Genomic DNA, 27,939 nt, shown 5'->3' on the forward strand with positions numbered 1-27,939 from the left:
CAGTCCGCTGCGCCTTATTGCTTACTCCGCCCACTCCGTAAGTCTTCCTCCCTCCCACCCACTCATGCCACACAGTCTTATCCTCGAGTCACTACACATATTCACTCCTGCTTTACTCCTCACTCCCTTACTCCACTCAGTCCCCCATCCGCTTATAGCACATTCTTATCCTGTTATCCATTTACTCCTCCAGCCACGCGTCATTCCATCCCTGCAATCCATTCACTATCCACTCACTCCTCACATATTCACTCTCTTGCTTCATCCACAAATAAATCCTTCATTCACTCCTCACTCCTCTAATTCCTTTGTCTTCCTTTCACTCCACTCCCTCACTCCAATCCCTAGTCGCTCGCTTACACCATTTACATTCCATAATTTTATAATATTCAAATATTTTTGTCTGCATCCCTAACTGCATACCACACAGGGCTGAGCGTGTCTCGGCGTCCATGATCATAGTGTGTGCGTGACACGCGCTGCACACATCCGTCATCAGCAGCCAGCGCGGCGTGGCATCGTTGCGCGGTGCGCCGCTTTTTCGTGGTTCGTGCGGTCATCCGAATGGAACAGTGGTGTCTTTCACCGGCCACCAGCGGCGAGCCTCAGGGCGCGGCAGAGGAATTGGTCCCGCTAACCATAACTATATTTTTGTGGCTGGCGCGTGAAGTGGCTCATGGTCGTGGGTCCATAGGAACACGTGTTTCATTTATCGCCACGGATAAAACTCGTGGCCAACGCGGGAGTCCATGCAGGGGAGCACATGCGCTATGACAGGAGGACGCCGCCACATACTGGAGCGCTGCTGCACTATTGCAGAAACCGCTTTCATTATGTGAAATATATATATTTACATAAAAGGGGTTCATAAAAATGTTGTGTTTATTGAGGACGAAGAAAAATAAGCAAAAAGTATTAAAGCGTCTCAAAGAATGGAGTTTCATCTTGGACTTTGCAATTATTTTTGTATATTTTATCTATGTATTTATTCGTCCATTCACTCATTTTCTAATTCATTCATTAACATGTTTATTTAAGTTGTCTCTTATCCACTTTCTTAATATTATAGACTTTTGTAATAATGAAGTAAATAATATTTTTCACTGCTTGGCTACGGTGGTATTTTTCTCGTAAAATATTCAGTAAATGTGTATATTTGCATTTCTAAGACCAAATAGTTACCACCTTGCATACCTACACCGCGAACACAGGTGCAAATATACATAAGCCTTATACCTGGAAATACCTGTTTGTCTATGTTCCAAGGTAGATTCCTTTGCTCATATTTTCTTACCTTCCTGCCTGCCTACCTACTTACCTTCATACATACATTCATACTTAGCGAATTATCTACCTGCCCTCCTATCTATCTATCTACCTCCCTTCCTTCCTCCCTACCTACCTTCAGATATACATACATACATAGCAACCTTCCTTCCTTCTTTCCTTCCTTCTCTGCCTATGCCTATCCTCCCTATACTTACCTTCCTTCCTACCACCCTCCTCCCTCCTTACCTACCCACCCACATACACACTGAACACAACATACATCCCTATACATACACAAAGAGACACATACATACAACTATATATACGTTTTTAATACCATACACGGTCCGTGGTCTGGTCTCCTCAGCGCCCTCACACACAACAAGTCCCCGGTCCTCTTGAGTCCTCTTGACGCTACTCTTGGAAATAGGAACCCAAATGGGACTGCAATTAGAGGAGGAAGATGACGAGCAAGACAAGGAGGAGGAGGAAGGGATAGTGGAATTGGGGTAAAAGTACGGAGGAGGAGGAGGAAAAGGAGGTGGTGGAGGAGGAGGAGGAGGAGGTAAAGAAAAATAGAAGAGGGGGAAGTAAGTGAGAAGGGAAGAAGAGAAGTGAAAAATAAGGTGGAAGGAAAAGAAGACGCAGCTGGGGGGAGAGGGGAATGTGTTTTCTCTCTCTCTCTCTCTCTCTCTCTCTCTCTCTCTCTCTCTCTCTCTCTCTCTCTCTCTCTCTCTCTCTCTCTCTCTCTCTCTCTCTCTCTCTCTCTCTCTCTCTCTCTCGCCGCCTCTTTGTTTAATCATCCTATTGACACAAAGGAGAGAGGCCTAGGGCGAGAGAGAGAGAGAGAGAGAGAGAGAGAGAGAGAGAGAGAGAGAATCACTTATGAGACCTATTACGAAGCTACTACTACTACTACTTCTACTGATAATAATAATAATAATAATAATAATAATAATAATAATAATAATAAAAAAAAGTAGCCTAGTGGTAGTAATGATAATAACAGTGATTAGCTTTTAATGACCGGCGCAGCTGTCATCACTATAATGACTCTGAAGAAGATTACTAATTGGATGTTAATTATCAAGGTAATGAAATGCCTTTACCGTTCACACCATATGGATTTAGAAGTGATTTTCATGACCCTTATTATTATTATTATTATTATTATTATTATTATTATTATTATTATTATTAAGTGTAGTAGTAGTAGTAGTAGGTGGGTATTCTGCTTTGCCCAGTACCTTTACATTTTTATTTATTTATTTATTTTTATTTTTACTCCATCTCGAAACACAACCTGATCACTCTTCGCTTTACGGTCGTGTATCTTCGCGTCTCTTCGTAAAACTTCGCACACTTTTTTTTTCTCTTCACATTTCGACCAACGTTGCCAGATTGTCGTACTCAGCCGCTTATATTTCCCGACTTCCTACCCCTAAACTGTCTTCTGGGCTCCAACAACGAAACTCATTCATAGTTATCGTTGAAAGAGTTAGATCCTGATGTTTCTTGGCAATAGTTAGGCGTCAGAAACCGGTAAATACTATGCTCTGAGTACGACAATCTGGCAACGGTGATTTCGACAGACATGATATCGTTGTGCATGACGCGACGCTGGAAAAGAAGCTATCAGAATGTTTGACTTTGCCTTCGTCTTGCTTGATTTTTTATATTCCCCCTTTTTTTTTTCATCGTCTAGGCTCTCACTTTCTTTTCTTTTTTTTGTATATATCGCAACGTATTTCTTTTCTGTCGCTTTTTTCTTTTTATCCTTTCTTCCTGTTTCATTCCATCGTCCTTGAGTCCGGCCTTTCTGTCCTGCCTCCCATCCTTTCTTTCCTGTTCCTTTTTCTGCTTTTATATTGTGCCAGCTGCTAAGTCTCTTTCTTCCTCCTCTTCGTTCCTTTTTCCATCCTTCCCTCCTTTCTTCTTCATTTCTTCCTTCCTTCATCCCTCTTCTCCTTCTTCTTTAACATGTCTCTCTCTTTCCCTCCTTCCTTCTCCCCTTCTTCATACGTTCATCCCTCTCTCCCTTCTTCTTTAACATGTCTCTCTTTCCCTCCTTTCTTCTCCCCTTCTTCCTACCTTCATCCCTCTCTCCCTTCTTCTTTAACATGTCTCTCTCTTTCCCTCCTTTCTTCATTCATTCATTCATTCATTCATTTATTTCCCATTCCTTCTTTCTTCTTACCTTCACTTTCCTCTCGCCGTCTTCCCCTTTCCTTCCCTCCATCATTCGTTTCCCTCCCCTCCCTCTTCCTTCCTACCTTCACCCTGCTCTCCTTTCCTTCCCTCCTTTCTTCATTCCTTTCTTTCCCCTTTCTTCCTTCCTCTCTTCATCTCACTTTCCTTTCCTCATTCTCTTCCTCTTTCCTCTGTCCCTCTCCTTTCCTCCTTCATTCATTTACTCTTTTCCTTTCTTTTCCTTCCTTCATTCCTTCATCCCGCTCCACCTTCCCTCCTTTCGTCACTCCTTCCTTCCTTCCCTTCCTTCTTTCCTTCCTTCCCTCCTTCCCTCCTTCCCTCCTACCTGCCGCCGTCGCCCTCCATCAGGTGTCCGTAATTGCCGCCTTCCTCCTCTCCTGCAAATTGTTCCGAATTGGGTCTCGTTTTTCGCTCCGAGGCTTTGATTCGAAACGAGACCATTCCAGGGCGAGAGAGAGAGAGAGAGAGAGAGAGAGAGGGGGGGGGGTGAAATCTGCACCTTTTGTGATATCTATTATTGAGAAAGGGGGGGAGGGAGGGAGGAGAGAGGGCGTGTGTGTTTGTGTGTGTACCCGTCAAGTACAGCTAATTATATGTGAGTGTGTGTGTGTGTGTGTGTGTGTGTGTGTGTGTGTGTGTGTGTGTGTGTGTGTAATTCATCGCCTTAGACTAGCTTCAGTCTTGTGTTATGCTCGCACGTTCTATCTATCGCCGCTGGTCTTGATATCTATCGTCGCTGGTATTTTAATATCTATCGCCGCTGGTCTCAAAATCTATCGCCGCTGGTCTCAAAATCTATCGTCGCTAGTCTCAAAATCTATCGTCGCTGGCCTTTTAATATCTATCGCCGCTGGTCTCGAAATGTTTAGACCAGAAAATACACCGATAGATAGTTTTCTTTTTGGAGTTGTGTCTATAGTACGTGTATATCTCGTGTATTTATGTATCTGTTTACGCACTGTTTTTATTTATGCGTGCGTGTGTGTGAGTTTGTGTTCCTCATTATGTATGCAAGAATATGTGTAGATAATGTGTTTGTATGTGCGTGTGTTTACAAGAAGGTATGAATATTTGTGTATACTTTCAATTTGGTATGTATGTATGTATGTATGTGTATAGGTATAGGTATGTCTAGCTCACCTGTTCTCCACACCTGTCCTCACCTGCCTGTTTTTTCTCCCACAGGACAAGAGCACGCACGTTCCCTCCTCGTCCTCCTTCGCCCTCGCCTCCAAGAGCGATGGCCGCCTCCCGGAGACCTCCTCGCCCTTCGGCCTCTTCGGTAAGTCAGAGAGAGAGAGAGAGAGAGAGAGAGAGAGAGGGGGGGGGTAATATTTCTCCCCATGTTTCTTAGTTTATGCGTAGTAGTTGTAGTAGTAATAGTAGTAGTAGTAAGACATGTAGCATTTTTTATATAATCTTTCTTCTTCCTCCTCCTCCTCCTCCTCCTCCTCCAGTTTTTGTTTTGTTTCATGACGCAAGACAGTTTTTCTCCTCCTCCCGCTCCTCCTCCACGTCTCCCTTTTTTCCTTCCTATCATTCAACATCATCTCGACTGTCTCGTGTACCTGCTCTATGTCTTTTTTTATTACCATGACCTTCTGCACCTTCTGTCTTCCTGGCTTTTAGGAGGAGAGGAAGAGGGAGTGATAAATTTAAGGATTGGGAAAGTACTTACATTCCCTTTTTCTTTCTTTTTCTTTTTTTGTATTGTAACCATCTTCCTCAAATTCTCTGAACTCCCTCTTACTTATTCCACTTACACTCTTCTTCACATTCCCTTGTCTCTTTTTCCTCCCTCCTACTCTTTCTCTCTTACACACTCTTGCTCATTCTTTTTCCTCCTTCCTACACATTCCCTCACACTCCCTCGTCCATTTTTTTCCTCCCTCCTACTCCATTGCTCATTCTTTTTCCTCCCTCTTACACATTTCCTCACTCCCTCGCTCATTCTTTTTCCTCCCTCTTTCCCTCATCTTCCTCACACTCCCTTGCTCATTCATTTCCTCCTTCCCTCCTTCCTATATACTATCTCTCACATTCCTTGCTCATTCTTTCTTTTTTCCTATCTCGCTCATTTTTCCTCCCTCCCTCCCTCCCACCTACATTATCTCCCTCATACTCCCTTAATTAAACCCTCTGTCTTACTTTACTCACATTTCCTATTTTCTCATACTATATAAATACAGGTAATAGTCTACACATTCTCGACTAATACATGTAAGATTTCTTTTCATCTGTGTACGTTATTCGCTTTTTGGTGTGCGTTTTTATCTCACCTGCGTGTGTGTGCGTGTCCCAACAGGTGCGTCAGCGTGGGGAGCGGACAGGCTGGGCTACCTCTCGCCCTTCGCCTACGCCTACACCAACGGGACCTCGGCCATGGTGAGTACCGATGAGGGGCTTCCTGCAGGACTAGATTTGTTATTATCCTCCTGAGTATACCTTTGTGTGAGGACCTGGTTATGAGTGTACTACCTGATTAACTGTCTTTCTCAGTACTTAGATAATTGTTTTCTTCTTGGTTACCTGTGGAGTTTTTTTTTCATTTTTTTCATTTGTGTTTACCTGGTTAACTGTTCCCCTGGTTTTGCTGAGTCTTTGGTTAATAGCTTTCTTCCTGTTTTTTGTTTTTTAAGTAAGTTTACCTGGTTCATTTTCCTTCCAAGTTCGTGGTCATTTTTTTTATTTTTTATTGAGGAGAAAAAAAATCATGTTGCTAAAGGTTGTGAATTTTGAAACAGGAGGAGGAAGAAATACATAAAAGAAAGAAAGGAAGGAGGGAAGGATGAGTGATTGAGGGTAAGAAAAAAATGAAAAAATATTGGAAGTATGAATGAATGGATTGATGAAAATAAGGACGGGAAAGAGGGAAAAAATGGAAAAGTAGAAATATCGACAATTCTTGGGAGGCAGGAGGAAAGGAAGGAGTGGATTGAAGGTAAGAAAAAAAAGAAAAATATTGGGAAGTATGAATGAATGGATTGATGAAAAGAAGGACGGGAAGGAGGGAAAAAAGGGAAAAGTAGAAATATCGACAATTCTTGGGAGGCAGTTATACCTTTTTATAGGAGGAAAAGGAGGAGGAGGAGGAGGAGGAGGAGGCAGCGGCAGATCTGACCGCGTGGATTGTTATCGAAATCGGGCCGTTGAAACGACTCTGATTAGATTAGCGGGGCCTTTGCGGGAGGAGGAGGAGGAGGAGGAGGTGATGGAGGTTCTTCAAGTGGCGTTGGGAGGAGGAAGGTCGGGGGAAAAAAAAGAACAGGAGTAAAAGGAAAAAAAAAAGAATTGGCAGTAGTTTTCTGGATGAGGTAAAATTGAAGGAGGAGGAGGAGGAGGAGGAGGAGGAGGAGGAGGAGGAAGTGGTGGTGATGGTTAAGGAGGAGGAGGAGGAGGAGGAAGGGAAATAGAAGGAAGATGTGGATGATTTGCTGATTAGAATGAGGTGGAAGAGGAAAAGATTGCCTTGTTGGTAGTTGTGAGATGAGGAAGAAAATAGAGATTGATATGCTTGGTTATGAGGCCGAAGAGGAGATATGGAAGGAAGATGATGAATGGAAGAATATGGAAGGAAGGTGATGCATGGAGGGATATGGAAGAAACGTGATGAATGGAAGGATTTGGAAGATGATGATGAGCTTGGAAGTTTGGCTTAAAAGAGAGAGGGTACGGTTCAGAGAGAGAGAGAGAGAGAGAGAGAGAGAGAGAGAGAGAGAGAGAGAGAGAGACGAAAACAGACTAATATAAAACGAATAGAGAAATATAAACGAAAACAAATTAAAGAAAGGAAAGTATGTTTGTTCTTGTTTGAGACGAAGAGAAAGGAGAGAAGGGGCAAGAGAATGACATTACAGTTTGTTTAGTGTGCATTTTAAGTGTGTGAGATAAACTGAGAATGTGAAGAAAAAAAACATAGGCCCGTTGTTGGTCAAGAGGAATAGGAGGAGGCCTTGAGGAGGAGGTGTGTTCCCAGGGGAAGCTGACCTACCCCTGGGAGTCTTCCCTCTTGATCTGTCCCGCGAGACCAGATGCCCCTCAGTCCCCTGCCACGCCCCCCTACCCCCCCCCCTTCCACCCCCACCACCACCCACCCAATACCACAATTATCACCACTACCAGCACCACCACCACCACCACAATTACCCTCCTTCCCACCTTCACCACCATTCTCTTCTACACACACACACACACACACACACACACACACACACACACACACACACACACACACACACACACACACACGTCCTCCTCCTCCCCACCTCCACAAGTTTACAAATATTATTGGTATGATTCACGTTCTTAGCCCCTCTTTGTGTGTGTGTGTGTGTGTGTGTGTGTGTGTGTGTGTGTGTGTGTGTGTGTGACATTTTGGGCTCAGTAGGAGAGGTGAGGTGAGGGACAAGGAGGATAAGGCGTGGTTCTTCTCCTCCTCCTCCTCTTCCTCCTCCTCCTCCTCCTCTGTCCCTCTCCTTCCTTACTCCTCTTTTATTTCCCCCCGTTCTCTCTCTCTCTCTCTCTCTCTCTCTCTCTCTCTCTCTCTCTCTCTCTCTCTCTCTCTCCTTCCTTCTTCCCTCCTCTCCTCATCCTCCCCTCCTCCCTTATCAGTTACTTTGCTCCACCCATCCACTCGTCCTTGTTTTTCTTCTTTCCTCATTTGCTTCACCATTATTCCTCCTCCTCCTCCCGCTCTTCCTCCTCGTCCTTCTGGCTTCACTCTATTCTTTCCTCTTCCTCTGTTTCTTCTGTTTTCTGCTTGTTCATTATTTCTTCTTATTTCCCTTCTTTATTGTTTTATCGATCCTCTTTACTTTCCTCGCTCTACCCCATTATTATTTCTCTTCTTCTCCTTTTCTCTTCTTTTATCTCCACAATCTTCCTTCTCCTTCTCTTCCACCTTCCAAGAACCATCACCCCATCACCCCACTCCCCTTTTCTCTCTCTTTCCTTCCACATCTGCCCTACAATCTCTCCTCCCTCCTTGTTCTTCCTCCCTTCTCCCACCTCTCCTCCCCACCCCTCCCTCCTTCCCACTGTCCCTCCTCCGCGGGGACTCGCATGCCACTGTGGTCACCAAATCCTTGAAAATTAGAACCAGGGGACGTGTGTTCACCTGAGGAGCAAGGGAGGAGGGAGGGGAGAGAAGGGAGAGGGGGAGCTAAAGGAAGGAAGCGGAGAGAGGCGGAGAGCAAGCTAAGAATAAGAAAATATGTGGAGGAGAATGGAGGAAGATTGAGAAAGGAAGGTAGAGAGAGCATTTGTAAGAAGGAAGAGAAGGAGGAATAGGAGAAGGAGGAGAAACGGGCTAAAGGAAGGAAGAGGAGAGAGGAGGAGAGCAAGATAAGAATAAGAAAATATGTGGAGGAGAATGGAGGGAGATTGAGAAAGGAAGGTAGAGGGATAAAGAGAGCATTTGTAAGAAGGAAGGGTAGGAGGAGGAGAAGGAGGAGAAATGATTGAAAGGAAACAAATATAAAGGAAATTTTAAGAGGAGGTGGGAAGAATAAAAAAAAAAGTAGGATGATAAAGGAAAGAAAAATAGATGTTAGCGTAGAATGCCATGCGCAGGAACATCAATAATGAGGTAAATCAATGAATCAGAAAGAAAGTACAAAAATGAGAGGACAGTGAGAGGGAGGAGAGGAGGACAGAAAGAGAGCAATGGCGTGAAGAAACTGGGAGGAGGAGAAGGGAGGGAAATATAGGAAGAAGAGGAGGGAAAGAAAATGACAAAGAAGAAAGTAGAGAAGAGAACAGAGAATGACTTGAAGAAACTGGGAGAGGGGAGGGAAACAAAACACACTAAAGGAAGGAAAATGTAGGAAGAAAATGAGGGAAAAATGACAAAAAAGAAAGTAAAGAGAACAGAGAATGACTTGAAGAAACTGTGAGAGTGAGGGAGAGAGGGGAGGGAAATAAAACACACTAAAGGAAGGGAGAGAGGTAAAAAAAAAGAGGAAAGGGAAACAAAACACACTAAAGGAAGGGAAATTTAGGAGAAAGAGGAGGGAAAAAATGACAAAGAAGAAAGTAGAGAAGAGACCAGAGAATGACTTGAAGAAACAGAGGGAGGGAGAGAGGGAAGGGAAATAAAAACACACAGAGGGAAGGGAGGGGAGAAGAAGACAGGAAAAAGATGACAAAAAAGAAACAGAAAAGAGAACGGACACAGACACAAACAGACAGACCAATAGAATGAGGACTTAGCAAAGGAGGAAGGAAGCAAGGGGGATTAGGGGGATGGAGGGTAGGAAGCCACGCCTCTGCTAAAGGGGATTAAGAAAGCTACCTTGACGAGGCCCACCGGTGCTCCTGCTGCCCGCACAGGTGAGAGCAGGTAAGGAGAGGGAGAGAGAAAGGGAGAGGGATTAGGAGTGCTCGTTGTGCCTCCTGTTTCACTTTTTTTCCCTTCCTTCTTTACTTTCTTACTTTCCATATTTTCCTTTTTTTTTCCTTCCTTCCTTTCCTTTTTCCAGTGATCCTTTCCTTAACATTACTTGCTTCCTCCTTTTGTTTGCTTTCTTTCCTTCCATATTTTCCTTTTTTTATCTTCCTTCCTTCCTTCCTTTCCTTTTTCCAGTGATCCTTTCCTTAACATTACTTGCTTCCTCCTTTTGTTTGCTTTCTTTCCTTCCCCTCCTTTTACTTCTTTCTTTTCTTTTTTTCCTTCTATTCCTTCCTTCCTTCCTACTTATCTTTCTACATCCCTTCCTTGCTTTCTTCTTATTTCTGTATTTCTTGTTTTACTCCTTTTTTTAGCTTATTATATTATTCTCTCTCTCTCTCTCTCTCTCTCTCTCTCTCTCTCTCTCTCTCTCTCTCTCTCTCTCTCTCTCACCACAATCACGTCCCACAGGAATAAATTTGTCCTCCATTTTGTTTTCTCTAGAGACCTAATAATTATTTTTTGTCCTCCTCCTCCTCCTCCTCCACACCTATGTCAATCTCTCTCTCTCTCTCTCTCTCTCTCTCTCTTCCCATTAAGATGATAATAAGCTTATGGTAAACACCTGACCTTGTTTGACCTTCAGACGGAGAGAGAGAGAGAGAGAGAGAGAGAGAGAGAGAGACAGACAGACAGACAGACAGACAGAAGGGGAGTCACACTGTTATGATGGGAAGGATAGGAAGAGGGAGCGTTGGGGAGTAGATGGAGGTGTTGATCAGATTCCTTCTCCATCACCACCACCACCATCACCACCACAACACCAGCTACTACAACTACTACTACTACTACTACTAATAATAATAATAATAATATTCCTACTACTACTGCTACTACCATTACAACGACAACCTTAAACTGACATAAAATAAACAACAGTGTCATTAATTTTGCACAACCAGAAGTGTCAAAATAAACAATAGTAATAATAATAATAATAATAATAATAATAATAATAATGACAATAGCAGCAGCAGAAACATGAGTAATTTTTAATAACCTCAACATTATCATAATTTTGCCAAGATTCATCCACTGACGGCCACATTAATTATTGCCAGGCATTATCAGATTGAGAGTAATTTAATTTGCTAAGTGCTGCCTCATTTTTCCCCTGTCTGTCCTTCCGATTCTCTCTCTCTCTCTCTCTCTCTCTCTCTCTCTCTCTCTCTCTCTCTCTCTCTCTCTCTCTCTCTCTCTCTCTCTCTCTCTCTCAGGTGAATTTAGTTTCGTTTCCGTAGAGAGAGAAAGAATTTATGTATGTTTGTTATTAATGCACACACACACACACACACACACACACACACACACACACACACACACACACACACACACACACCTGTTCGGACCACAATTAATTAATCAAATCCTTATTAAGAGGATCAAATGACTTACTTTCCAATTTTTATTAATGTTGGTAGTTGTGGTTAATTGCTTGATTTGGAGCTGCTGGTGTTTTTTTTTTTGGGGGGGGGCGGGGTGAAGAGGGGGAAAGGAGGACTTGTTTTTGTTTATTTCCTTTGTGTTTGTTGTTGTTGTTGTTGTTTTTGTTGATGATTAGAAATAGTTGTAGCTATCTAAGAATGAGTATGATCGTTATTATTATTATTATTATTATTATTATTATTATTATTATTATTATTATTATTATTAGTAGTAGTAGTAGTAGTAGTAGTAGTAGTAATAGTAAAAGTCTTTATTAGGATTTCGTCGTGATTTTTCTTGATAGTATTAAAGCAGTAGTAGCGGTAGTAGTAGTAGTAGTAGTAGTAGTAGTAGTAGTGGTAGTAGTAGCAGTTGTGGTTACTCACTAGCATGGCGGCAGTGTATGTGGTGGTGACTGTGTTGTGGTCAGTTATATACAACCTCCCCCCTCCCCTCCCTCCCCTCCCTCCCTCTTTCTACCCATACAGTCCTCCTCCCCCTTCCCTGTGGCGTATGGAGGAAAGGAAGAGAGGAGGAGGAGGAGGAGGGAGAGGAAGGCGGTATGGGATATGGTGGGGAGAGTTTTATGGTGGTTGTGAGAGTGGTGGTGAACCGCTTCTGGTGGTGGTGACGGTGGTGGTGGTGACGGTGGTGGTGGTGGTGTCCCTATAATCCGCATCCCTTTTGGCTCTGAGGAAGTGTTTGTCCGCCTCTTCTTTTGTGCCTTTTATTAGCCTATCTTTATCCATCTATCGCTATCTCTATCTATGTATTGTGTTCCTGTGTTAAATTCTACCTTATATCTCCTTTGTCGCTTCTGTGAGTTTGTTTGTATGTATTTTTAAATAACTATCTAAGTATCTATCTACCGTTCCATTTATTCACTTCAGTTTGTCTACCTAATTTTGTCTGTTTCTATTATTATTAACTTTTCCGAGTAGTCATGTTTGTTATTGTCTTTTATTCATGTTTGTTAAGTTTTTTTTTTTTTTTTGTATTTTTTCCGTTTATTTTTTCACTTGTTTTCCTTCTTATGTTCGCGTGTGTTGTCCTCTCTCCATGCGCTCCCCGCCTACGTTAATGATATTACTATGTTTATTTGTCTGTTTGTTTGTTTGTTTGGCCGCTTTCATATCCCAGTTTCTTTTTCTCTCTGTCTCAATGTCGTTTACTTTTGTGCTTTTAATAACGTTCTACTCTTAAAAATTAGGTTATTACTACTACTACTATTACTAACTACTACTACTACTACTATTACTAACTACTGCTACTTCTACTACTACTACTACTACTACTACTACTACTACTACTACTTGATATCAGTAATGTAGGCCGCGAGGTTGTGGTGGCTTTGACAATGACGGTGGTGGTTGTCGTGGTGGTGGTGGTGATGGTGGTTGTGGTGGAGATGGTGAGGCGGCGGCTACCTAACCAGTGACTCGGCATTAAATAGCTGTTGTCCTCCTCCTCCTCCTCCTCCTTTGCTCTCCTTTTCTTCCATCTCCACCACCTCTTCCTTGTTTGCGTCTTATCCTCCTTTCCTTCCTCCTCCTTTTCCTCCACCCTCTTCTCTTCTTTCCTTCTTTTATTTTCCTCTTTTTCCACTTCTCCCTTTTGTCTGTTCCATCCACCACCATCAGAGAGAGAGAGAGAGAGAGAGAGAGAGAGAGAGAGAGAGAGAGGGCGTCGGGCAGGGTGGGAAACTTGAACCGAGTTTAATTTAAGAGAAAGAGAAGGGCGGAGGGTAACGGGGGAGGAGGAGGAGGAGGAGGAAGAAGAAGGGGAGGATAACTTGGAATGGGGGAGGGGTAAGAGGAGGTAAGAAAGGAATGGAGGAAACAGCAGAGAGAGAGAGAGAGAGAGAGAGAGAGAGAGAGAGAGAGAGAGAGAGAGAGAGAGACTCCTGGAGGTCTTTAGACACAATTACTCTTTGTTTTGTTTGTATTTCCACTTCTTAATTTACAGCTTGTAGACTCTCTCTCTCTCTCTCTCTCTCTCTCTCTCTCTCTCTCTCTCTCTCTCTCTCTCTGTGTGTGTGTCTGTTGAAAAGCGTAAATGCTACAAAGTTTCAGAAAATTAAACAGGAGAGAGAGAGAGAGAGAGAGAGAGAGAGAGAGAGAGAGAGAGAGAGAGAAGACAGGTGCCTCTCACTGGTGGTTGTATCGCGGTAGGGGAGAGCTTAGTATGTAAATCGGTCTCTCTCTCTCTCTCTCTCTCTCTCTCTCTCTCTCTCACACACACACACACACACACACACACACACCCACACACCGGTCTCGCACACCTGCCCACTAATTGCCTGCCTCCGTAATTTGTCCTCCTCGTTGATTTCACGTGTCGGCCCCCTCCTCCTCCACTCCCCACCCTTCCCTTACCTCCCATCTCTCCCTCCTCACCCCTACCCCCCTCCACCCCCTATTACCCTCCTCACCCACCAACAGCAAACTCACTTTTTTGGCAACTCCCCATTTCCACAATTGTTCAGTTCCTCTCACCTTTCCCATTTCCACGCCTCCCCACCTATTCCCCTATTCCTTCCCCATTCCTCTACTCTTACCCACATCCTTACCTATCACTCCCCTTTTTTTCTCTCCCTCTTCATTATCATTCGCCCTCTCCTTACTACCATATCACACCCCACTCCCTTTTATTTGCTTCTTGTTTCTCTTCCCATTCCTTCCCCAACCCTTCCATACCTGCAACGCCCGCCCTTCACCTCTTCCCCTTTCGCATCCCGTTTCCCCAATATTTTCCCCTTTCCCCAACTAGTTTAACCCCATCCTGCCCACTCCGTTCTCTCCCTTCACCCCCCCCCCCACTGGACCCCCATTACTACCCTCCACCCAAGCCCTCCACATGAAATAATAATAATAATAATAATAATAATGATAATAATAATAATGTTGATAGGTAGGTAGATGGGTGCATGGGTAAGAAGGGGGGAGGTAATGGATGATGGGGTGAAGGGGGGGAGGGGGGGAGGCAGAAAATAGGCAGGGATCTGTTTTGTAATGCATATATATTCATGATTGTTGTTGTAGTTGTGGTTTTGGTGGTGGTGGTGGTGGCGGTGGTGGTGGTGGTGGTGGTGGTGGTCGTGTTTTAATTAGTAAGAAGAAAATATTATTATTGGGCTGGGTACGGTTTAGAGAGAGAGAGAGAGAGAGAGAGAGAGAGAGAGAGAGAGAGAGAGAGAGAGAGAGAGAGAGAGAGAGAGAGACGAATACAGACAAATATAAAACGAGAGTAAGAAAAAAGTGAAGCGAATTGAGAAATATAAATGAAAACAAATGAACGTAAGAATAAAGCAAAACGAAGAGAGAGAGAGAGAGAGAGAGAGAGAGAGAGAGAGAGAGAGAGAGAGAGAGAGAGAGAGAGAGAGAGAGAGAGAGAGAGTATATATGTGCGGCGGTCGTGCTAGATTAATGATAAATAAAGTATAAAGCATATTTCCCGGTATACTGAATAAATGCGGACCGAGGGGAGGGGAGGGGTGGGAAGGTGAGGTGAGGTGAGAACAGGTGAGGCAGGGCAGGGAGGCAAAATGAGGCAGGTCGTATTATATGTTCACCTTTTGTATTTCGGGTTCAAATCTTCTCTTCCACGTAAATGTGCTTATTAGGTTGAAGGAAATAAAATGATCATAATAATGCGCGTGATAATGATTATAATTTATGTATAGTGAGGGTTGTGGTAGTAGTAGCGTTAGTAGTGTAAGTTAAAATAATGATAATGATAATAATGAAAATAATGAACGTAATACTAAATGACAAGAAATATTTTTTACTTAGAATTATTTATACATTGTTATTATTGTTGTTGTTATTAATATTATTGTTGTTGTTGCTGTCATTGTTACATATTTTGACCTAAAGGGAAGTATCATGGGAGGAGGAGGAGGAGGAGGAGGAGGTGACGAGATCTCTTCTTAACACTGCGGTTTCAACATCATGTGTGAGAGAGAGAGAGAGAGAGAGAGAGAGAGAGAGAGAGAGAGAGAGAGAGAGAGACGATAAGGTTTGATAAGGGAAGAGCATTAGTGTCATAATTGCTCACTTTGTTTATTTCTTCTCCTCTTCCCTCCTCCTCCTCCTCCTCCTCCTCCTCCTCCTCCTCCTCCTCCTCCTCTCCCCCTCTTTCTTGCTGGTCCATTACGTTCCATCTTAAAACATAAAAACAAAGCAAAAATGGTGCATTGTAGACAAAGTGTGCGTGTAAGAGAGAGAGAGAGAGAGAGAGAGAGAGAGAGAGAGAGAGAGAGAGTGAATGAGAGGGAGAGTGAGGGAGAGGAGGGCGTGCGTCGTAGTGTTTTGTAAGTAATGAGATTAACGGCAGGGTTTACGGAGGAGGAGGAAGAGGAAGAGGAGGAGGAGGAGGAGGAGGAGGAGGAGGGGCATGTATGGGTTTTCTATAAGGTTTCTCCAACAATGTGTCCAAACAGTACTTTTTGTATCCTCCTACTCCTCCTCCTCCTCCTCCTCCTCCTCCATCACCTCTTCCTCCTCCTCCTCCTCCTCCTCTTCCACATACACCATAAACTCAGTAGCACACACACACACACACACACACACACACATACACACACACACACACACACACACACATACCGTACCTGATTTTACAACACATTCCTCACTCCTCATACTCCTCCCCTTCCCCTCTCTTCCCCATTCCCTCCCGCTTCCCCTTCCTTCCCTCTCTGTAATCCCCACACACCTGATATATATTGTTTACCTCCCAGTCTTTCTCCCCTTCCCCCTCCATTCCCCATCACTTATCTTCCCTCCTGCATCACCCCATCCCTAGAATCTACTACTACTACTACTACTACTACTACTGTCCCTTCTTCATATATTCATCTCTCGTCTCCACCGTCACGTCGCCACTGTAACCCCCCCTTCCCTTACTCCTCCTCCTCTTCCTCCTCCTCCTCCTCCCATTAACCCCAGAACACTCAACACGTCTAAACCATTACATAAACACACTTTTACTATTCTGGTTCTGATGGAGGAGGAGGAGGAGGAGGAGGAGGAGCGGAAGCAGATGATTGTGTGACTTGAGAAATGCTTTTACGAAGTTGACTGACTGAGAGTAAACACTGCTCTCTCTCTCTCTCTCTCTCTCTCTCTCTCTCTCTCTCTGCACTTTATAATAATAGCTCTATATACATAAGCCAACCCTGCCTGTGTGTTCCTCCTCCTCCTCCTCCTCTTCGTTCTTCTCCTCATCCAACTCTTTGTTTTCTTTTCTTCGTCGTCTTCTTTTCTTCTTCTTTTTCTTCCTCCTCCTCCTCCTCCTCATCATCATCATCATCATTCAAATCTGTAATGCATGTGGCCGAGAGAGAGAGAGAGAGAGAGAGAGAGAGCAGCATTAGTCATTGTTATTCCTGTTGTTGAAAAAAAAAAAAGAACAGCGATAAGGAAGATACAGAAGAGGAGGAGGAGGAGGAGGTGGACTAAGAATGAAGGTCAGTACTGGACACCTTCCCTCCTCCTCCTCTTCTCCTTCCCTACTCCCTACATGTGTTCTGTGAGGTAACCTTATCTCCCTTGCCCCCCTCTCTCTCTCTCTCTCTCTCTCTCTCTCTCTCAACCCTCATGTCCTGTTGACCACACCCCTCAAACTGACCCTATTCTCCCCTCCCCCCTTCATTCCCCCCATCCCCCCATACTGTAACCTCCCTCTTCAAACCTTTCCCAAATATAATCACTATTTCATCCCTTCCTCCTCCCCACCTTCCTCTTTCTCTTGTCCCTCTCTTTCTTTCTCTCATCTTCCCTTGTATTTTCTTTATCTTTCCTCTCTATCTTTGTCTATCTTTAGTTTCTTTGGTTTCTTATTATTTTCTCTTGATTTTATTAGTTTTATTTTTACTAGTCCTTTTCCTCCCATAGTTATCTTCATTTTCCTCCTCCTCTTCCTCCTCCCAGACGTCATTTTCAACAACAACAACAACAACAAAAACAGCTGGTCTTCTATGGGTTCACAAAGTTAGTCTTGCTTGTGACCTGCACCAACACCACCTTCACCACCACCACCACCACCACCACCTTCACCACCACCACCACCACCACCTGTTACTCCTCAACCCACCTCAATGATCTTCCTTACCACAACACCAAACCCTCATCACCACTTCTATCTCACCTGCCTCTATCATAATGTTTCCACCATTCATCACCACCAATCATCACCATCATCATCACCACCTACTCAGTTCCTCCCTCTTTTGAACCTATGTCTATCCTACCGCAATGCACCTCCTCTTCTTTTTCTTCTTCTTTTTCGTATTCTTCCTCTACATAGTCTTCTATTTCTTCTTCGTCTTCTTCTTCTATTCCTTCTTCTTCTTCTTCTTCGTCTTCTTCTATTTCATTTTCGTCTTCTTCTTCTTCCTCGGCCTGTGTTGCATTTTGGTCAAGAGGAAGAGGAAGAAAATATGGAGGAAAGGAGGGAAGGAAAGTAATTTTAGGAGGGAAAAAAAGGGCAGACAGACAGACAAGAGAGAGAGAGAGAGAGAGAGAGAGAGAGAGAGAGAGAGAGAGGCAAAATAAGAGGCACTGGAGGTGGTCGGTCCCGGTTTAAGAGGGAGGGGAGAGGGGAGGGGAAGGGAGTAGGGAAGGGGAGGGGAGGGGAGAGGGGAGAAGGGAGTAAGGAATGGGAGGGGAGGGGAAAATGAAACCCACACTTGTCCCTTTACCCTTACCTCCCCTCCCCTTCTCTCCCTCTCCCTCCTCCTCCCCTCCTTTCCTCCTCCCACCCCTTACTGACACGGACAAACAGACACCCCTCTCCTGCCCTCCTCCTCCTCCTCCTATACCCTCATTCCCTATCCCCTCCACCACCACCACCACCGCTCCCACGTAAAACAATGGGGTCTTGCTGTAGGTTCCCCCCCATCACCACCACCACCATCACCACAACCCCGATCCCCCCCCCCCTCCCCTTCCCCATCATTCCCATATGTGCACTAATTCCACATACACGCGTGAATCTCTAATTGCGTCCTATCATGATTTCCTTTACGTTTCATCATTAACACCACTACCATCATCATCATCATCAACACCACCACCACTACCATCATCATCATCATCAACACCACCACCACTACCATCATCATCATCATCATCATCATCATCATCAACACCACCACTACCATCATCATCATCATCATCATCATCATCACTTTTGTTTGTCTATATATTCAGCAGCCATCTCGCGTCTTCCTCCTTCCTTCTTCCAGTTCTGCAAAATCGTCAATCCGTGTAGAGTAAGTTTTAATCAAGTTCTAACCCATTATTTTGTGTTTCTCCTTCACAGTTTACTTTTTTTTCGTCCCACCGTTAAATTATTGGACCAGAAATTTTCTTGCATATATAATTACCATATTTTCTACTATAAATCTCCCCTTTCCCTCCCCCTCCAAACTTTCCTTATATTTGTTGCGGGTCATTGACGAAAGCTGTGGGAGTTGGAAGAACACACACACACACACACACACACACACACACACACACACACACTTATCTTTTCTGTGGTGATCGTAAAGTATGAATAATGTTATGGATGTTTATGCTTATGTGTGTGTGTGTGTGTGTGTGTGTGTGTGTGTGTGTGTGTGTGTGTGCATGAAAATATGTATGTATGCATGTATGTGAATGACCATGAACAATGAAACCTTTGGCGGAGAGAGAGAGAGAGAGAGAGAGAGAGAGAGAGAGAGAGAGGAATGAGGATTTGCAGACCACGTGGTGCACTTGTCACGGAGGACCTGCTGCCCCCCTCTCTCTTTCTCTCTCTCTCTCTCTCTCTCTCTCTCTCTCTCTGGCTCCTCTCTTTCTTTAGCCGTTTCATTGCTGTCTTATATTACTTCGTTTTACTTTGTGTGTGTGTGTGTGTGTGTGTGTGTGTGTGTGTGTGTACGCGCCGACCGACCAGTAGGCCACCGTTTCTCCACCAATTAGGCCTAAGCTTTTATGGGGGGGGGGGGTCGTAGGGGAGGAGGAGTGGATGGTGTAAGAGGGAGGGGGGAGAGGGTAGGGAAGGGAGAGGGAGGGAGTGAGGGAGTAAAGTGTCAAGTTCTCTGGCGACGCTGTTTCTCTCTCTCTCTCTCTCTCTCTCTCTCTCTCTCTCTCTCTTAGTTATTGTGTTTCTGTTATCTCGTTTTCTCTTTCTATCGCCTTTTTCATCCATAGATTAACTCCTGCTACTCCTCCTCCTCCTCTTCTACTTCTTCTTCTTCTTCTTCTTCTTCTCCTCCTTTCAGTTTTGTATAAGAAGTTGCATTAGGAGTAACACATCAATAGTAGTAGCATAACAAGGTGTGTGTGTGTGTGTGTGTGTGTGTGTGTGTGTGTGTGTGTGTGTGTGTGTTCGGTGGACGACCACAGCCCAGTCGTTCCCTTGACCTTGCCGAGTGGGGGGAAGAGGGGGGCAGAGGGGGAAGGAGGTTTGAGGAGGGGAGGGGGGTTCAAGGGGTCATTGTGATGGTGGTGGTGGTGGTGATTGATGTGGTGGTGCGCTAGTGGAGGAGGAGAAAAATTGTTGTTGTTGTTGTTGTAGAAAAATTGTTGATAAGATGTGAAGGAGGAAGAAAAGGAGGAACAAGAGTAGTGTTTAGTTTTCCGTTATTTTTGTTTATTTACATTTAGTTAAAGATTTTGTTGAGTGTGACGGAAAAGAAAAAGAAAAATGTAAGGGAGAGACAGGAATAAAAAAATGCAGGTAAAACAATAGATACACATGTAAGAAATATAGAAAATAAAAGAAGTAAGATAAAAAAAGGAAAAAAAAGGAAAAAAAAGGAAGTAATTGAGAATGAAGTAAGAAAAATATAAAGAAAAGAGAAGGAAAATAAATAAAAAGTTACAAGGTTTACAGAAATTAGAACAGGGAAAGGAAAGTAAACATGCAGCTGTTACAAACACAAAAGACATGACAGGAGGAGGAGGGGAAGAGGGGAGGAGGAGGAGGAAGAGAAGCAGGCGGAGGGAAGAGGAGGAAGAGGAGTGAAAAAACAACTTCAAAAAGATATAGTGGAGGAGGAAGAACAACAAAAGGAAGAGGAAGAGAAGAAAGGGATTGGAGGGGAGGAAGAGGAAGGAGGACAGGGAGAGGTGTAAGGAGGAGGAAGGAAAGAGAAAAGTAAAGAGGGGAATCAGGAGGAGGAGGAGGAGGAGGAGGAGGAGGAGGAGGAGGGAGGGAGAGGAGAGGGAGGGTAGGGAGAGTTGTCAGGAAGAGGAGGAGGATGAGGAGGAGGAGGAGGAGGACCAATAGGAGGGTTACCAGGTGGAGAAGGAGTAGAAGGAGGAGGAGGAGGAGGAGGTGGATGGAGAGTTGTCAGAAGGAAAAGAAGTAGGAAGGAAGGGAAAGATGTCGGGAAGAGGAGGAGGAGGAGGAGGAGGAGGACTAATAGGAGGGTTACCTGGTGGAGGAGTAGAAGGAGGAGAAGGTGGTGGTGAAGGGAGAGTTGTCAGAAGGAAAAGAGGTAGGAAGGAAGGGAGAGAAAGAACGGTAGGAGCAGCGGCAGGAGGGGAAGGAGAGTTGTCAGGTGGAGGAGGACCTAGAGGAGGGTTACCATGTGGAGAAGGAGGAGGAGGAGGAGGAGGAAGAGGATCATGGGGGGGGGGCGGGGGAGGCACTCAGGGCAGGCGGTCTTCGGGGAGGCGCGGTAAGCACAGGGGCGGGGAGCCATCGCGCCGCGCTGCGCCGCCCAAGCCGATTTTCATAATGTTATTTCCATTATTGCGTGTGACTCAGACATGTCTAATCTGGGGCCACGGGGACTCTTTGTTTATCCTCCCCCTCCTCCTCCCCATCTTCCTCCTCCTCCTCCTCCTCCTCCTCCTCCTAATGCTTATCGTTGTTGTAGTCATCGTCATCCTCCTTTTACCCGTTGTCATCTTCGTCCTCTCTTTGTTGATTATTTTTTTCTTTTCATCTTCTTCCTTTATTTCATATCCTTTCTGTTATTCTTTCTTTTCTTCTTCCTCCTCCTCTTTTTCTTCTTCTTCTTCTTCTTCTTCTTCTTCGGGAACAATATATGGTGACAAATTCTTCTTTTATTGGGCATGTGTGGGATGGTGCCTTTTTTGTGAGGTTAGATAAGATGCACGAGAGGAGGAACATGAGAGGAAGGAGGAGGAGGAGGAGGAAAAGGACTTAGTAAGGAGCATGTAGATTCAGGTAACGTTTTAGTATCACAAGGTGGGAAGGACTTAGGGGACGAGGAGGAGGAGGTGGAGGAGGAGGAGGAGGAGGAGGAGGAGGAGGAGGCTAATCAGCTTGGTGCGACGCAAACCTTAGTCTCCAAAAGCATTGTTCATCCTCCTTAGAGAGAGAGAGAGAGAGAGAGAGAGAGAGAGAGAGAGCGCCTGGGGAGGGGATAAGGAAGGGAGGGACAAGGGGAGAGAGGATTGAAAGTGATGCAAGGGAAGGGTAGGAGGGTGAGGAAGAACAGGAGGAGGAGGAGGAGGAGGAGGGATTATGATCGCAAAATCTTCTTAAAACTTACAAGATTGAGTTGAGGAAGAAATAATACAATACAGAAAACAAAAGAAAAAAGTAGAAGTAGTTGGAGAAGAAGAAGAAGAAGAAGAAGAAGACTCGGTCACAAGAAAGCACATCAACAGCAGCAGTAGAAGAAAGGAGGGAGGATGAGAAGAAGAAAAAGAAGAAGAAGAAGAAGAAGAAGAAGAAGAAGACTCAGGTCACAAGAAAGCACATCAATAGCAGCAGTAGAAGAAAGGAGGGATGGGTTGGAGGAGGAGGAGGAGGAGGAGGAGGAGGAGGAGGAGGAGGTAGGAAGGATAAGAAGAAAGAGATAGAACGAACTGAATGACTGTAATGCCGAGTGGAGGAAGGTGGAGGAGGTGGAGAACGAAGAGTGGAGAGAAGAAGAAAAGTTTGAGAGGTCAAAAAGAGGTGGAGTACAGCGATGAGTAAAAGCAAAGAGGAGGTATAGGAAAGGAGGAGGAGGAGGAGGTAGAGAAGTAACGAAAGTAGAAAATAAGAAGTAGAAAAGGCAGTGAAATAAGACACGAATATGGAAAGAAACAAAAAGAAGTAGGAAAGAAATAAAGAGGATGAAAAGAAGGAGGAGAGGAGGAAAAATAAAAGAGAAAGAAGTAATGTAAGTAAGGAGCAAAAGTAGAAGTAGAAAAATAAGATGGAAGAGGAGATAGAGAGGGAAGAAAAATATAAGTGGTGTTAGAGGAAGATAGGAAGAAAAGTAGAAGAAATAGAAAAAAAAAGAGAAGTGGAGGAGGAAATAAGTATGAATAGAGTAGGTAGAAAAGGAAGAAAAGATGTAGAGGAGGAAAACAAATAGGAATGAAGAAGAAAAAAAGAGGTAGAGAAAGAATAGTTATAGAAGCAAAACAAAGAGGTGAGGTGGAGGAGGAGGAGGAGGAGGAGGATAGAAAAAGAAGAGCTATTTAAGAGGAAGACAAACAAGCACACTTAAAAAAGAGAACAAAAAGGAAGTAAAGATGGAAGAAAAGTAGAAATAGTGAAAAGAATGGGGAAGGAGGAAGATAAGACTGAATAAAGGAGAGGAGGAGGAGGAGGAGGCGGCGGTGGCGGTGGGGGCGGCGGCGGCGGCGTGTTGTTGACGAGAGGCGGCCCAGGGCGGTAATCGGCTTGGGTTGCGCCTTTCCAGCCACTTGGTTGTGTCGCCCCTCGCCGCTGGTACATTATGCACCGCTCACACTCCTCTTCCTCTTCCTCCTCCTCTTCTTCTTGCTTTTCTTCTTCTTTTGTAGTTGTTTTTGTGATTGTTGCTGCTGTTGTTGGCTGTTGCTTCGTCTCTTTCTCCTGTTTTCATTTTCACACTTTTGTCTTCTTCTTCTTGCTCTTCTTCCTCTTCTTCTTCTTTTGTTGTTGTTGTTGTGATTGTTGCTGCTGTTGTTATCTTGTTGCTTCGTCTCTTTCTCCTGTTTTCATTTTCACACTTGTCTTCTTCTTCCTCTTCTTCTTCTTCTTCTTCTTCTTCTTCTTTTTCTTCTTCTTCTTCTTCTTTTGTTGTTGTTGTTGTTGTTGTGTTTGTTGTTGCCGTTGTTGCTTCGTCTCTTTCTCCTGTTTTCATTTTCACACTTTTGTCGTCTTCCTCCTCCTCTTCTTCTTGCTCTTCTTCTTCTTCTTCTTCTTCTTCTTCTTCTTCTTTCGTTGTTGTTGATGTTCTTGTTGTTCCTTCTCTTTCTCCTTTTTCTCTTATTTCTGTTTTCGTCATTTTTCTCTGCTCTCTGTTTTATATTTTTCTCATTCTTTTTTTCATATTAATTCTCTTTCTTATTTTTTTATTTTACTTCCTCCTCCTCCTCCTCCTCCTGCTCCTCCTCCTCCTCCTTATCTCATTTCGATTTGAGGCATACAATTTTATATTTATTTTTGTTATTATTATTTTTGTTTTTATTGTTATTATTCTTATTGTTAGTAGTAGTAGTAGTAGTAGTAGTAGTAGGAGGAGGAGGAGGAGATCTAATAATAGCGTCTTTTTTTTTTTCGTCTTGCTCCTTTTGTTGCTATTTTTTGTGTGTAATTGTTTAGGCATAATCTTGTCTGCTATTATCGTTGTTGTTGTCGTTGTTGTTGTTGTTGGGGGGAGGTCAACATGGCTTTGGGGCACCAGCTGTTTTCTTCCTCTTGATCTTTTCTGTTTCTTTTCCTTACCTTCTTTTTCTCCCTTCTTTATTTTCATCTCATTTTCTTTCGTAGTTTTCTTCGCTTCCTAATCTTCTCTCTTTTCCTTACCTTCTTTTTCTTCCTGCTGTATTTTCATCAATTTTTTCGTGGTTTTCTTCCCTTCCTTATCTTCTCTTCTTTTTCTTCCTCCTGTATTTTCATCTATTTTTTCGTGTTTTTTTTCATCTATTTTTTAATGTTTTTCTTCCCTTCTTTATTTATATTTTCACTTTTTCTTGTCCTTAATTTTTTTTCCTTTTGTATTTTCATTTATTTTTATCGTAGTTTTCTTCCCTTCTTTATCTCCTCTTTTTCTTGTCCTTAATTTTCTTCCTCCTGTATTTTCATGTCATTTTTTTTTCGTTTCTTCTTTTCTTTATCTTTTCTCTTTCTCTTCTTTTTCTCTAACATTTTCGTATTTTTTTTAATAATAGAAAAAACAAAAAGGAAGTAAAATCAGTTGTAGAATAAGAGAGAGAGAGAGAGAGAGAGAGAGAGAGAGAGAGAGAGAGAGAGAGAGAGAGAGAGAGAGACTCTTACTACAGCACACTGATTGAATCCTTCCCAACTCTGTATCGGCATCATGCAATTGACTTATGTTCTAATGTGGGGAGGAGGAGGAGGAGGAGGAGGAGGAGAAGGAGGAGGAGGAGGAGGGAAGAACTGTAGGAGGAAATGGAGGGAGAGAAACGGTGGTGGATGAGGAGTGTGTGTGTGTGCGTGCGTGTGTGTGTGGAGAGAGAGAGAGAGAGAGAGAGAGAGAGAGAGAGAGAGAGAGAGAGAGAGAGGGCGGGGTGCAGGTGATCAATACGGAACACGTGTTGGAGTCACCTGTTCTGATTACCTTCCCTTACCTGGTGACTGACCCTCCCCACTCACCCCCCATTCTGCCCTCTCCCCCCACTCAGCACTCCTTATAATCCCTCTCACTCCTCCACTCACCACTTTCTCATCACTCCTCATCATCCCTCTCATCACCCCACTCATTCTCCCTGTCACACCCCACTCACTGCCCCATCATCACCCCTCTCTTCACCCCTTTCATCACCCCACTCATCACCCCTCTCTCCCACTCATCACCTCTTCTCTTCCCATAACTTTTCTCCTTTTCACCTGTCCCTCTCACCCACCCACTCATCTCCCCTCTCATCACCCTAATCTCTTTCCTTCCCTTCCCTCTTACCTTCCTTCCCTTAATTTTTCTCTCCCTTTCACCCCTTTCTCACCCTCCCACTCAGCGATCCTCTCACTTTCCCTCCCTCTCACTTTCCTCCCCTACTTCTCTCCCTTCCCATATCGCTTTCCTCCCCTCTCACCTCCCTTACTTCTCTCTCCGCTTTTTTCTCTCTCTCCATCCCTTTGTCTCTTCTTCTCTTCCTCTCCCTCCCTCCTTTTTCTTTATCCTTTGCCGTTTTTTCTTTCTTTTCTTACCTTCGTCTTTACTTCCTCCTTCTCTATCCCTCTATCTCCCTGTGTCTCTTTTTCTCCCTCTTCTTTATTCATCCGTTTCCACATTTTTTGCCTTTCCTTAATCTCTTTTCCTCTACCTCCTTTCCTCCTTCATTTCTTTTATTCCCTTACTAATTGTTCTTATTTATATCTCTTAGTGACTATATTTAAAGACTAATGATTGCGATACGTTCCGCCATTAATAAGAATATAGTAATCTACACACTTTTTACGCACCTAAGAATTATGAATGTATACAAAAGTGTGGTGATTTATTTGTCAGACGAATGAGAGAAATACCGCACATAAAGCAAGATGATGATGCTAAAGACGATGATTAGTGAAAGTGTGGTGAGGAAAGTACCTGGGTGTGCTGCGTCATTAAAAGTGAATCGTGTATATAGAAAGAATTACATTGTGGTTTGTGGTTAGTTAGATATCAGTGTGGGGTCTATTTCAGGAGGAGCGGGCTTTTTTTTTTTTTTCGTTTTTGTTTTCTTTTTTTTACGCCATTGAAAAAAAAAAAAATCAAGACGCCTCTCCACCCGAAATTGACCTCTCTTTTGGCTATACGCCTTACTTCGTTTTTTTTTTTTTTTTTTTTTTTTTTAGCAGTGGTTAGCGGGCTATTTTTTTCTACACTTCTTGTTGCCCTTGAGCTGCTTCCTTTGTTGTTAAAAAGAAAAAAAAAAGTAGAGTAGAGGTTATACACTAGCTGCGCGTTGCCTCGGTGCTCATCCCCGTCACACTAGCCCTTGAGATGTCACTAAATTCTCAAGCAACCTCAATATATCTTTACTTTTATTTATTTACTCATTTACTTACTCATGTTTTACCATTTCATCTCTAACGTATTCACTTCATGCCTACGTCCACGTCTTTTTGCATCTCTTAGTATTTATTCATTTATTTATTTTATTATTATTATTATTTTTTTTTAGACTACGACGAGGAACTTTTTGGGTAATTTTATTTTGTTAGTCGAGTCACTCCGCGCCCCTTTCCTTTGCCTCGTGTCCGCTAAGTGAATCTAAATACCCAAAAATTTCCTCTCTATACATTTTTCCTTCCCTTCCTCCCTATCTTCGTTGCTTACCTCTTCTTACCTTTCTCTTCTCTCCCCTTCCTATCCTCATTGTTTACTTCTTTTTACCTTCCTCGTTTCCCTCCCTATCCTCGTTGCCTACTTCTTCTTACCTTCCTTTTCTTTTCCCTCCCTATCCTCGTTGCTTTCTTCTTTTTACCTTCCTCTTCTCTCTCTCTTACTTCCCTCTATTTCACCTTTCCTTCCCTCCCCCTCTTCATTCTCTATCAACTTTTCCTCTCCCCTTCTCCTTTCCCTCCGTCTCCTTTTCATCCCTCCTTCCTCCCTTTATTTCGCCTTTTACTCGTTCGTTTCCTCTTTCAGCTTTTACCTTCCTCTTTCATCCATCACTTTACCTCACCTTTTACTTTTCTCCTCCTCTTCCTTTTCCTCTTCCCTCCCTCAATTTTAACTTTTTCTCTCCCCTTCTTCCTCCTTCCCTCTATTTCATCTCTTACTCTCCTTTTTTTTCCCCTCTATTTCACTTTCTATTTCCTCTTTCTCCTCCTCTCTCTTCCTCCTCGTCCCTCTCTACCTTTCCCTCTGCCAGATGTCTCCCTCCACTATTTTCGAGATCTTAGAAAAGGTGGTGATGATGATGGTGATGTTGGCGATGGTGGTTGGTGATGGTGATGCGATAGAATGTTTTGTAGCTTTTAAACACACACACACACACACACACACACACACACACACACACACACACACACACGCACACGCGTATACGTTAATAGCATTGCTTTTTGTCTCCTGACCATTTTAGTTTTTGTGTGTTTTAAGATTATTTTCTCGTCCTTGCCCTTTCTCTCTCTCTCTCTCTCTCTCTCTCTCTCTCTCTCTCTCTCTCTCTCTCTCTTTTTCTGTGTTGTTGTGTGGGAAAAGAATGCAGCTCGTGGGACAATGCAACACACATCCAGCAGCAGGAGGAGGAGGAGGAGGAGGAGGAGGAGGAAAGGTAGTGGAGAAGGGAGAGAAGTAGGAAGTTGAAGGTAGGAAAAGGAAGAGGAGGAGCCTGAAGGAAATTAGGGAAGAAGTTAATGCGTAAGAGCAAATGGAACGGGAAGAGGCTTAAAAGAAAAGGGTGAAAAGGAGAATCGTTTGAGAAAGAAGAGGATGTAGAAGAAGGAGAAGGCCTAAGAAAGTGAGGAAGAGGAAGAGGAACAGATGGAGTACGATAAGGAAGAAGAAAATGAAGAAGAAAGAATGGTGAAAAGGATTATTTGAGAAGAATAGGAAATAAACTGAAAAGGAAACAGAATAAAATAAGGAGATGAAAGAAAGAAGATGGAGAGAGCGAATTGTATGATAATAATAATGATGATGATACTACTACTACTACTACTACTACTACTACTACTACTACTAC

General features: G+C 43.6%; 1 protein-coding gene across 3 annotated transcripts in view; it reads left to right on the forward strand.

The window, feature by feature from the left end:
• LOC126995657 (protein pangolin, isoforms A/H/I/S-like) overlaps nt 1-27,939 on the forward strand; it is a 123,981-nt gene that overhangs the window by 36,636 nt on the left and 59,406 nt on the right. For 2 of the 3 annotated variants that reach the window (XM_050855425.1, XM_050855426.1), the window contains exons 2-3: nt 4,666-4,762; nt 5,786-5,865. In XM_050855425.1, coding sequence (XP_050711382.1) covers nt 4,666-4,762; nt 5,786-5,865 — 177 coding nt within the window. Of the gene's footprint in view, nt 1-4,665; nt 4,763-5,785; nt 5,935-27,939 lie in introns of those variants that run through there. The other variant, XM_050855424.1, reaches the window with a different exon arrangement.

Source organism: Eriocheir sinensis, chromosome 8, assembly GCF_024679095.1.
Source record: "Eriocheir sinensis breed Jianghai 21 chromosome 8, ASM2467909v1, whole genome shotgun sequence".
NCBI lineage: Eukaryota > Metazoa > Arthropoda > Malacostraca > Decapoda > Varunidae > Eriocheir > Eriocheir sinensis.